Source organism: Acinonyx jubatus, chromosome D2 (assembly GCF_027475565.1).
Source record: "Acinonyx jubatus isolate Ajub_Pintada_27869175 chromosome D2, VMU_Ajub_asm_v1.0, whole genome shotgun sequence".
NCBI lineage: Eukaryota > Metazoa > Chordata > Mammalia > Carnivora > Felidae > Acinonyx > Acinonyx jubatus.
Genome location: NC_069393.1, coordinates 48,424,755 through 48,437,455, shown reverse-complemented (window position 1 = coordinate 48,437,455; position 12,701 = coordinate 48,424,755). Strand labels below are relative to the sequence as shown.

Here is a 12,701-nt window from a genome sequence, read left to right as displayed (position 1 = left end):
TGTGACTCTTGGTCTCAGGATCATGAGTTCAAGACCCACGTTGGGTGTAGAGATTACATCAAAATAAAATTTTTAAAAAACGAGAAATGGTGTATCTTTTTTAGATGATACTTTAATGTTAATGATGGCTATTTTTTTATGTACCCTTTTCTCTATGTAAGGTACTGTCCTGTTTTTCATACATGTTAACTCATTTAATCCTTCTTACAACCTCTGAAGTAGGTGCTATTTTTACCCCGGTTTTACAGACAAGGACACAGCTGTATGGTGATTGAGTGCCTGCCCACGGGCCTGGCAGGTTTGGGGCCAGAAGGCTGGGCCGTGTGTCTCCACTCTTACCCAGTGCACAAACTGCCTCTGTTATATTAATTCATCCAGTAGGGTTCATGCTATACCAGCCATTATTCACCGCTGGAACCCCCAGCACCTGGAACCATATAGACATGGTTACCATTCACAGGAATATTTATTCTGGTAGGAGGAGATGGAAGATAAAGTCAATTAATAAATACCATACAGATCATTAAAATAGGCTGAGTTGTGAAGAGTGATTAGGTGGTTTCTGTGGTGTGCTTGGTCAGAAAGACCTTTCTGAGATTGGGCTGTAGGAGAGGCCATCCAAGTAACAGGAAGGAACCTGCTACCCTTACTGGGGAAAAGCAGTGGCAGGCAGAAGGAGACACTAGTGGGTTTCCTAAGGCGGCTGGAGCACAGTGGGCAGTAGGGCACAAAGCTGAGCCAGTCACGTAGAGCTTGTTAACGCTAAGGAGTTTAGGCTAAGTGTGATACAAAGCCTTGGGAGGGTTTTGATTCTATGGAGAATGGATTGTGTGTGGCTCCTGCTGCAAAGAGCCAGTTGGGCTTTTGCAGCGGACCAGGGAGGTGACTGTGGCTTGAGTAAGGATGGTGATTGTGGAGAACGGTTTGGGTGTGATTTGGCTGACAGAACTTGCTGGTAGACAAGATGTGAGGAGTAGGAAAAAGGCAAGAATGGCAAGAGGCGAGATCAAGAGGTCAACCTGAACATGTTGGTCGATTAGACCCTCAAGGGAAGGTGTCAGGTTGCTACATGGATTCTTGAACCTGGCAGCCTGTGAGGCACTGAGGGCTAGAGATATAGGTTATAATGTGGATAGCTATGTCCCCCACATGCTTAGGAGAGGGACAGATAAAAATAAAATATGAATAACCAGGGATTATTGACAGTGGAAATGTGGTGGTTTAAAAAATCAAACAAAACCAATGACTTCTTTCCCCGAATCTGATAACTGGAGATTTTTAAAAGAAGTTAAGTTATAAAGGAAGTCATAATATTTGTAAAATCAGAATTGTCATGGAGTAGCAATGTCAAAGTGAGTGTTTTGTTTTAATACTTTTGTTTTGACTAAGGAGATAAGAATATTAGAGCCTGGTTTTGCCACAGAAATTATGCCTCTATAAATTTATTTATTCATTTAACCAATGTTTATTGAGAGCCTACCATGTGCCACATGTTGTTCTAGGTGCTACAGATATGGCAGTGATCAAAATCAACAAAAATTCCTGCTGTCTAGGAGCTTTACATTCTAGAAGGGGAAGAAGCCCCTCTCCTGCAAAAAAGAAAAAAAAAAAAAAAGGAAAATGCATACCTCACGTATTAGCTCCACCTTAAGCTGAGCCCTCAGTTGCTGCCTTGTTCTGTTTCCAGCCAGTTCTCCTATTTCACACAGCAGCTTTTTCAGACTCTCCTCACTCCCCTCAAGATTTGCCTCCTCTATAGATAAGCAGTAATTCCCATGTGGCTTACAGATCACTCGCATTCATTATATCCAGAACCCAGCTCTGCATTGTTCTGCTCTGGGCTGGCCCTTCCCCTAGTGCCCCACTCTTGGGGGATGGTACTACCATTGTTCAGGACAGCAGCCTCCTGTCACTCTTGGTTGATCCTTCCCTCTCACCCTTACTCCTGCCCATTTAGTCACTTGCTAACTTGTCAGTTTTTGTACTCAATCTTTTTTACCTCCATGCAATTTTTTCTTTCTGAACATACCATGATAGTCTAAAACTAGGCTTCCCATTCCTAGATTATAACTGGTGCCTCTTTAACCAGCCTCCCTTCTTGTCCCCTTTTATATCTCTTCTCTACACTGTAACCAGAGTGATCTTTCAAAAATGTCATCTGATCCCGTTACTCCTTCTGCCCTGACTCTTCAGGGAAATTTCCATTGCCATTAGGAAAAAGCCAAAACATGTGACCAGGTACCCCATTCTTTCTGATGAGGCCTGTGGATCCCTTAAACCAGGGGTCAGCAGTCTACAGCCTGCTGCCCAAAACAGCCTGCTGCCTAATTTTCTCTGGCCCAGGGGGTGAAGAGTGGTTGGAAAATGTTTTTGAAATAATACTTCATGGCAGATGAAAATGATATGAAATACAAATTTCAGTGGCCATAAATAAAGTTTATTGGAACACAGCATGCTCATTTGGTTACTTATTGTCAATGACAGCTTTCACACTACAGTGGCAAAGTTGAATAGTTGTGACAGACCTCTGTGTTCTGCGGAGCCCAAATATTTACTGCCCATTGTGTTGCAGACGTTTGCTGAGCCCTGGCCTAGATTTGTGGTCACTTCTACTTCTGTCTCTAATGTGGTCCCACCATCCTTCACCCACAGTGCTCTCTCCCATCTCTGGATCTTTGCACAACCTGATCTTTTGTCTGCAACTTTCACTTGGCTAACTCCTGCTTCTCTCTCAGATCCCAGCTCCAACTTCATTTCTTCTAGAAAGCTGTTTCAGAACCCTGCACACTGGATGAGATCTTTCTTTTCTGTCATCCTCCGCATGTCCGTATCCTTACATCTCTCCTTACCCAACTCAGACTCCATAGTCAGTCATTAGCCATAGCCTTCTTGTTATACTCACCTCCTTCATCCCTCCTCCCAATGTTTTCTCTTAAAACCCCAGCCTGGTTAAGGGCAACTCTCACCCAGGCCCCTGAGCAGTGAATGTGGAGGGCAAGAAACACAGCCCCACTATAGGGCCATTGCTTTAAATATATGACCATAGGCCTCAGGGTTCCATGGCTGCCCTAACGTTCTGCTCCTGACCATAGTCTACCTGCTGTCTGTCCTCCAAGCCAGCCACACTGTCCTTCTCGTGCCTCCCAGCACTCCTCACCACTCCTCCCTCTCCAAATATCTTGCTTCATTTTTCACTTAGAGGAGTGGTCAGACATTCTTCTTTACTCTGTCATGAAATCTCTCAGCCTCTCCCCATTCCCAGTGGACAAATTCCCCGTGACCCCTCATAAGCCTAGCCTGTCCTTTTCTGTTGAACTAGAGCTTATCCCTCATGCCTAAACAAGGACTCCCATCCCCGCCATCCTTCACTGTCTCCTATCCTAACATTTGCCTCTTACGGATCATTACCATATACATACAAAAATCCTGTAATACCAATTATCTTTTTAAAATGTTAATAGCCCGTTCTTGTCTGCAGGGCCTCATTCTTCTGCTCTTGCCCTTGTTTTCTCTACTCTTGCCTTAGTCATTCACTTACTGCCTCCGAGCCATTGTACATGTTACCCTCTTTACCTGGAATGATCTCCTTTAGATATTTGCACAGCTCACTTCAGTATTTCATTACAGTCTCTGCTCAAACATTATCTCCTCAGAGAAGCCCCTTATGGCAAAATAGGCTTTCTCTCTCTCATGTTCTCCCATTGTCCTACTGCATTTTTCTTCCTAGCATGTGTTACCACCTGAGATACAGATTTATTTGCTATCTTTCCATTAAAACAGAGACTCTGTGATGGCAGAGTCTATTCATACTGCTCTATTCATACTGCTGTGTCCCAGCTCCTAGTACTGTGTCTAATGGATTCAAATACTTGTTGAATACATGAATAAAATAAAGAAGGTTTATCGAGGTTCAACGTTTACTTGATTCTGGGGGCTCTATATCATCAAAGCCCTGCTTTTCTTTTTCTTTCTCTGCTTGGACTTTAGTGGTGACAGCTTCATTTTAAAACTGGTCTCCCATGTGATAGAGAAGGAGTGCAGCAGTTCCAAGCTTCATGTCCACCCCTACTTGAGGCGTTGTCAAACTTACTCTGTAAAGAGCCATGTAGAAAATATCTTGGGCTTTCCGAACCATACAGTTAAATTCCTATTGCAACTGCTCAGCTATGCCACTGTACCATGAAAATATGCATAGACAGTTTGTAAACAAATGAGTGTGGCTATATTCCGATGAAATTATTTTCAGAAACAGGCAGCAGGCCAGATTTAGCCTGGAGGCTGTAGTTTGCTGACTCCTGCCCTATACCATTCAAAAAAAGCAAGCATCTTTTCTAGTAGCTCTCTTGGAGGAACGAAGAGGCTTTGTCTTCCAGGGATCCCAACAACCCTCCTCTTTTGCCATGTTGTCCTGAATTTTGTCTGATTCCTGTTAGTGAACCAATTCCTCCAATTAGTGGGGTGACAGTGTGCCACTGGTAAAGAGTAGTCATGGCCCAGTCTGAAGCTGCAGGTGGAAGGAGCTTCCCTGAAGCTCATGGGCTACATGAGGCCAGAGAATTACCAGAGCAAAAGTGTGTACAGTCAGGAAAGGGGCAAGGAATAAATGCTGAGTAGGCACCAAATAAGATCTGTGTAGAAGTAATTATATTGTATTACAGTATGTGTTTGTGCAACTGTTACCCTCCCAGAATAGAATGTAAGCTCCTTTGAGCTCAGACACCATACTGTTTACTAGTAACTTCAGCTTGCACCTTGTAAGGGCTTGAATTCGGGTAAATTAAATATGGCAAGAATCCTTTGCTCATGTAGAGTACTGTTTTTTTGTTGGTTTTGTAAGGATTTAATAATATAAATGCATGTGATCCATTTTCAGTCACATAAGCGATAGGAAAAATTATTATTTGGAAAGTATCTTAATTTTTTTCATTGTTGATTGAAACCTAGGTCTGGAGGGATTAAATTGAATTTCTTTTTTTTAACCAAAGGTTCACAAAAAGGATTCTGGCTTTTGGCGAGATTTTGGCTTTGGAATGACTTGTCAGTATCGATCAGATTTCCTGACCATTGGTAAGTGTATCTTACATTTAAGAATAGGACTATACATGTTTACTGTAGGGCCTTATGGCATTTTCTAAAGGTCTGAGAGTCAAGTGTTTTCCTGTTAAATTATGAATGTCTGAGATTGGCTAAAAAGAGGAGTCTGGAGATGTGAAAGGCAAAGTTTATAATAATGTCTCTGAGTGGCAAAAATGAGATCATAAAGATGAAGGTGTAACAGAATATTTACTTGTTTCTTGAAAATCAAACACTGGTTTTTAAAAACATCGGTTTGTCTTGTTACCAATATTTGCAGTTGTTTTGAATGCTCTTACAAAAGATCTCTACATAACTTTGGTGTTGTGCTCATGGATTATTACAACTGGAAGTAATATTAGAGTATCTAGTCCAGGGGCTTTGGCATTTTTTTATTTAGAGATGAAACCTCTCTTTAATTATCTGTTAACTCTTATGAAAATCCTAGTATTCAAAAAACAAATGAAAAGACAACTGGTCTTTCTAGCTCTGATTGAAGTTAGAGTGGGGGACTTATAGTCACTGGCTTAATCATGCATTCCTTGAAGCCAGAGATGACCCTGAAGAATCTGGTCTAAGCCCCCTGCCCCCACTCTGGCTTCAGCCTTACCCAGCAAAAAAATAGATTGTCAGAGTACAGTTTAAGAAAGCAGGCTGAAGGGGCACTTGGGTGGCTCAGTCAGTGAATTGTCTGACTCTTGATATCAGCTCAGGTCATGATCTTGCTTCGTGAGTTTGAGCCCTACATCATCAGGCTCCGTGCTGACAGTACAGAGCCTGCTTGGGTTTCTGTCTCTCCCCCTCCTGTGCACGCTCGCTTTCCCTCCCTTCCTCCCTCCCTCCTTCTCTCTCTCTCTCTCTGTTTCTCACAGAATAAAAAATAAAATAAAGCAGGCTGAAACTTGATTCCATGTCTCCTAATCAGTCAGTGGCTACACTTCCACAGCATATAAAAATATATTTTATATATTTATGCGTGTATGTATATACATATATATACATACATACATATATATACATTTATTTTTTTATATTTTATAATAGGATATATTTTATGTACTTTTTAGGTCTGTCTTACATTCATTTTTATAATCATGCATTTGTTTTGGAAATTCCTCCACCTTGTCTCTTTATTATTGTAACATTTGAATCATGGAAAATCAGCAAATAGCAATGAAAAGACTATTAAACTAATGCCCTTTTCCCTTACTTCTGGCTTAATAAAACAGCGAGTATACATCATTGCCTTCTAACCTGTGTTACTTCTCACTGCTCCTTTCTCATTATTTTCTCTTCATATTCCTGTTTGATCTGTGTTGGTGCAGTTAACGGTGTCCCACATTTCTCTGGGATTGTTCATTTTTCATTATTCTTTTTTTCTCTGTTCTTTGGATTACATAATCGCAGTTGATCTGTCTTCAAGTTTGTTGATTCTTTGTTAGATCAGATCTTCTGTTGAGCTGCTCTAATGAGTTTTTTATTTAAATTGTACTTTTTTAACTCCAGAATTTCCATTTGGCACTCTCGGTCTCTCTCTATATATATACATATCTATATATATGTTATATATATGTATGACTTCCCCATCAAATTAATATTCCCCATTTGATGAGACATTGTTATCTTACCTTCTCTTTAAGTATGATTTCTTTAATTCTTTGAACATATTTATAATGGTTGTTTTGGAATTTTTGTAAAAACCAACATCTAGGCCCTCTCAGTTTCTGTTGTCTACTTTTTTTCTGGTATACAGGTCACACTTTTCTGTTTATTAACATGCCTCCTAATTTCTTTCTTGCAAACTGAACATCTTAGTTAATCTATTGTGGCAAGTCTGGATATTGAATTCCCCCCTGCCTCCAGGGCTTGTTTTTTGTTCTGTTTTCTGCTTGTTTATTTATTGACTTGGCTTTACTATGTTAATGAATTTTAACTCCCCCCCTCCCTCCACCCCCCAGCAATATGAAGCCTCTCCTGTCACTCCTTAGGGCATGTGCACAGTCACCCTGGGATGACGTGAATTTAGTAGAGCTCTCTTTTACTTTTTCTGTGCCTCTGTTGGTAACTCCCATCTGTTAGACTCCACTACTTGCTCACTGGTTTGCACTCTTGTTTTTGACAGGGCTCTGGGGCATAAATTGCTCACAGTCTGACCCAGTTAAATTGAACCCTTTTGCAAGGTAGTTTTTGAGGCAAATCTTTGAGTTTTGTTCAGACCTCAAAAGGGCTCTTCTTAGCTGTCTCTTTCCCTGTTTCTCTCCAGTAAACTAACTGGCTTACGTTTTAGCTTATTGCTCTAATGGAGCTATCAGCTTCCTCTGAATTGCTTACCACCAAAATCTCCATTATTCTCAAGAGCCCTGTTAGGCTTGAACTTCTGCACACTGTTTCAAATAAAGTCAGTTTCTTTGGGTCGAGCTTTGAAGCAGTTTGTTCTCATGTACTGCCTCCTCCCCTGGGGGGGAAAAAATCTCTGAGCATCTCCTCCAGAGCGGGGGGGGGGGGGGGGTGAAGACAGTGGCACCCTTCTCTCAGAATGGCATCCCTACCTTATGGGGTAGGGGAAGAGCAGTCCCACTCCCTTCTGGAATGGAGCGTCTACCTTATAACTATAAGCTGGATGAGAAAGGGAGTCCCAGTCCTCTCAGCGCTTGTTTGGAATTTGGCCTCTTTCATTGTGGAGCTTCTATTCCTTTCTCCCTTTCCTCGCCTTCTGATATTCCCATTATACATACGTTATACTTTTGTGGTTGTCCCACAGTTCTTAGAAATTCTGTTCTGATCTGTTTTTTCCCCCAGTCTTCTTTGGGTTTGCCTTTTCAGTTTTGGAAGTTTCTATTGATGTGTCCTCAAGTTCAGAGATTCTTTCCTCAACCAGTACAAAGGCATTCTTCCTTTGTTACATTGTTTATCTTTAGCATTTCTTTTCTATTCTTTCTTAGAAGCTCTCAGTCTGCTTACATTACCCATCTGTTCTTGCTTTTCCCAATAGAGTCCTTAGCATATCAATTAGTTGTTTTAAATTCCCAGGCTGATAATTTCAGTACCCCTGCCATATCTGAGTCTGGTTCTGATACTTGTTCTATGTCTTCAATCGTTTTTTGTCTTTTAGTATGCCTCATTTTCTCTTCATAGCTGAACATAATGTATTGGGCAAGGCCTTTAGTAATCGGTGGTGAAGTGTAGGAAAAGAGGAAGCATTCTATATACCTGTGATTAGGCCTCAGTCCTTGAAGTGAGATTATATGTCTTCACAAGTGTTTCTCAGACACTGCCCCAACCTAAGGTGGAACAGGATGGATAGAGTGGGCTAGAGTTGGGTATGTCCTTCCCGCAGGTAGATTCGACTCAGGTAAAATAGTTTCTCCTAATGGCAGGTTTTGTTAAGAAGAATAAAGTGTTCTCTCTGGCTTGTTTCACTGCCCTGCTGAAAGCACTAGGGGATTTTGCTCCAGTCGTCACAGTTTTGCTAGAGCTCCTAAAGGAGTATAGGGACCTTCCTATGACTGGGCCGCCTGAAATTTTCAACTCTCCGTCATTTACAGTTCAGATTTCCACCCCACTCTGCCCACCGCCACCTTACCCCAGTACTGGTTCCCCTGGAGATTTCTATTGGTAGGTTTCTGCTCTGATACTTGTGATTCTGTTTTACCTGCCTGTCTCTCCAATTTGGAGGTAGCCATTTGCTCTGTGACCTTATTTCTCTGAGGGATCTGAGAAGAGTTGTACATTTTTCAGTTTGTTTTTTTTACTTTTTGGTAGGATGAAATGACTTCTAAGCTCTGTTTGTGCTGGACCAGAAACTGGAAGTCTCCCATTTATGTTAAGTATCTATACCATCTCTAATATTTGAACAACTGATACCTACAAGGAAGAAAAACCAAGACGTATTATACATAGTGTTTATTAGTAAGGCTGTGACTATTTAAAGTAATACTTTTCAGAGAGCTCAGGATTATTGTCATCCTTCAAGGGTGAAATTAAGTGGCATATAATTATTTGACAAAAGACATAATTTGGAAACCTAGCTCCTAAAGAATTAGTTTGTTCTCAGTTTTTAAAAATCTTTTCTAGTTTTTCAGAAAACTCCAAATGGTTTATGTTCTCCTGCTTCTTTAGAAAGTTCATTGTTCAGCTTAAGCCAGTTTGAAAATAGTCTCAACTTTTTCTCCTGTTTCATGTGTTTACCCATTCCAGTTATCCATTTGCCCCATCACCACATCAGAATTGTTCTAGTAGGTAAGATTATAAATAACATGTATGTTTCCAGGTCTACCTGGGTCTTTTTAAGTTCTTAACTGAGCGGCACACACATGACCATTTCTTCTTCACGACACTTTCTTCATTTGACTACTCTGATAGCTTGATCTCCAGAATTTTTTCCATCCTCTGGTGCCATTTGTCAGACTCTTTTGCTGACTTATCTTTCTCTGCATGTTTAACCTGCACATGTTGGCATTACTTACTTAGGATTTAGACCCAAGCCCTATTTTCTTTCTAAACTCCTTCAGTAATTTCATCCATTCCTATGGCTTTAAATCATCTGTGTGCCCATTCTCAAATGTATATGTTCAGCTTAGACATTTCTTCTCTTTTCTCCTCTTGAAAATTTTCTGTGACCCAGAAAAACTTATGTCTCAAAGGATAATTATGTTAATTATAGTAAGGGTGGTGAGATTATGGGTGATTTATATTTCCTTCTCCTTTGATTTTCTCCAGATTTTCTATATAATTTTCTTTGACGTTTACAAAGCATTCTCAAATATTTAATCTCATTTTGATACTCTGGACAACAGACCCTGCGCTCCTAGATGTCTGCTCCTAACTGACTTCCAAACCAGGATGTCAGTCTTCTCCATGAGGTGTCTTTAGGCTATACCATGCCATGTCATTTGAAGCAGAACATCTTGATCCTTATCAGGTCTGACTGTGCTCTAGCTGTCAGACAGTTACATACAGTGTCCATTTTAATCCTGCAGGTGGATTCGACATGGAAGTAAAAGGTTGGGGTGGAGAAGATGTTCATCTTTATCGAAAATACTTACATGGTGACCTGATTGTGATTCGGACTCCGGTTCCTGGTCTTTTCCACCTCTGGCATGAGAAACGCTGTGCTGATGAATTGACCCCCGAGCAGTACCGTATGTGCATCCAGTCCAAAGCCATGAACGAGGCTTCTCACTCGCACCTGGGAATGCTGGTCTTCAGGGAGGAGATAGAGACCCATCTTCACAAACAGGCATACAGGACAAATAGTGAAGCTGTTGGTTAATGTCATCATTGGCACACTAGTCTGAACCACAAACCAGCACTATTTTTTTAGCCTTAATTCCAATTCCAGATGCAGTGCCTCTTTCAGAGAAGACATGCTTATTTTTTGTGTTCTTTCTGGCATTACTTTACTTTAAGCAGTTTAACTTGATATGGGAAGAAAAAGCAAGTGTTTCAGTGCAAAGCCTGTTTTGTGAGAATACCATACTTTGGAATCACTGACAAATTGAAATCTGGTGTTTGCCCCAAAAGTAGTTTTGAGGTCGTTTCTACCCTGCACCCATGTTCTGATGTGCCCGGGTTGCATCTGGGTTGAGGGATGGAATGTGTTGTGCTCAGGGTGGGTCAGGAGCATCCAGTCCTGCACAGAGGACAGAGTGTTATGGAGGGATTGTGTGGACAAGGGTTCTTCACCTGCTGACCACTGAGTCAACCTGCTTTTATATTAAGACCTTTAGTCAGTTGCTTGAAGAAACCTTTTCACTGAAGCAGAGGATGACTAAATGACACATCTGAAATTCAGAATCAATCAAAAGAAATCAGAAATAAAAACGCTTAATGTTGCTTAGCTCCCTGAATGTCTGGTATTAAACAAATGAGTAATAGTGAAAATACTTAGGTTAGAATCTGTGACTCATGATTAAAACTATAATGTGTTATCGTGTTCTGGATTAGTAGTCAGAGTTGCTATGGATTGTTTTAAGTAAACAAACATGGAAATGTCTTTACTAGAACATTTACTTATGTTGGAGAACAGGTGATATCTGGGAACATCCGTTTACATGAGCCAGGTGCTACCGGGGCCTTCTTATAGTGGTTCAGAATAGATGAACATAGCATGCTTTTGTGTGTTTTTTGCTTTGCATTGTCTCATTTAGCTTGAATCCGTATATATTTATTATCCTTTTTTTCCCTAATATGTTAATATATGCTACATCTGTATTTGTAATGTTATGCTACTTTGAGTTGAGAGAGAGTTTCTTGAAGAAAAACAATTTAATGAGGTATACCATAGATTACACTGATTTGCAAAAAGAGGTGGAGGGGAAAGTAATCTGAATGGAAATCTGAATTACAGAATATTTTAGAGAAATGTATTGTTTGCAGATAGAATATTGTTTTACTTGAGGTATAAATTATGTTAATGAGACAAGATGCATAAGAAGTTATATTCAGATAGGACTGTACTATGTTATTTATCACACATGGACCTTTTACCATACGGTCAATTGCTAGATCCAGAAATTGGAGATAAGGTGAAAGGCATGCATAGATTTTGATTTGGCTTTTAAAAGGGACCTATATTGTATCCTTCCTATTTGTATATAAACCCCTGAAAATTCACAGAAGAAAAGTCATTACTTTTTACTCAGTAAATCGTATCATCTGAAATATAAATTCCAAATTTCTTGGTGCTACATGAATTCATTTTACAGTAACTCTTATGAATTATTCTTACAAGTTTTAAGTTGGGTAGCATTTAGGCTTTTTTTTTAAGATGTGTAAAATGTTCTCTACAGAATTATTAGGCCATTGTCTCCTTTATATACAGTTATTTATTATGAAGACCAGTGAATTTTGGTATTTGAGAGAACCTAATTATTTGCGAAGGTAAGTTGCATCTTGTTTTTTGACAGAATCAAGTGATTTTACCTTTTCTCCTTTTTTAAAAAAAAACTAGCCTTTAATTTAAAAATGGAAGCTAAGCAATGGAAACATACTGTGGCTTTGACATTAAATGGTACCAATAAAGTATTTTATTATCAAAATTTAAATGAAAATGTGATAATTTTTTTCTGTTGCAAAATACCATAAATACAGAAAAGAATATAACATGTAATTGTGTAATTTAAAGAGTAATAAAGCAAACAGCTACCCAGAGTGAGATAAAGAACATTGTCAGTGAAAGGCCTCTGTGTGCCCCTTCTTAATCACAAACCCTCACCCCCCCATAATAGTAGCCATTCTGATTTCTGTGATAATTTTTCACTTGTTTTTCTTAGTTTTCCCGACTATATATGTGTCAGTGTACAAGAATTTCTTTAGTAATAATGTTGGGTCATCAGTTGTGTGTACATTCTGTTTCCTTTCCAAAGTGGACTATCTTCAGCACTGTGAGACAGTTCATTTTGCATCCTTGGCAATAATTTTGTTAGGTTTATTAATTCTTGCTAATCTAGTAGGCCTTAGGCATGAATTATAATTACAATTTGCATTTCAGTCTTTTTGCCCATTTCTATCAGTTCATAGGAATTCATCACATAACCAGTTCTTATTGGTTAACTATCTCCTCCCAGGATGTGGCTTGTTTTTTCCCATTCTTGATGGTACTTTTTCATTAATAAAAATTAACTTTA

The 12,701-nt window shown here is 39.7% G+C and overlaps 1 protein-coding gene across 10 annotated transcripts in view; it reads left to right on the top strand.

Annotated features, from left to right (window-relative positions):
- CSGALNACT2 (chondroitin sulfate N-acetylgalactosaminyltransferase 2) overlaps positions 1-12,125 on the top strand; it is a 45,662-nt gene extending 33,537 nt beyond the window's left edge. For 2 of the 10 annotated variants that reach the window (XM_027062587.2, XM_027062586.2), the window contains 4 exons: positions 4,986-5,067; positions 8,619-8,688; positions 8,836-8,896; positions 10,053-12,125. In XM_027062587.2, the coding sequence (XP_026918388.1) occupies positions 4,986-5,067; positions 8,619-8,688; positions 8,836-8,896; positions 10,053-10,345 (506 nt within the window). In that variant the 3' untranslated portion in view covers positions 10,346-12,125. Of the gene's footprint in view, positions 1-4,985; positions 5,068-8,618; positions 8,689-8,835; positions 8,903-10,052 lie in introns of those variants that run through there. The other 8 variants (XR_008292347.1, XR_008292348.1, XM_015069051.3 and 5 more) reach the window with 8 other exon arrangements.
- Positions 12,126-12,701: the final 576 nt, after the last annotated feature.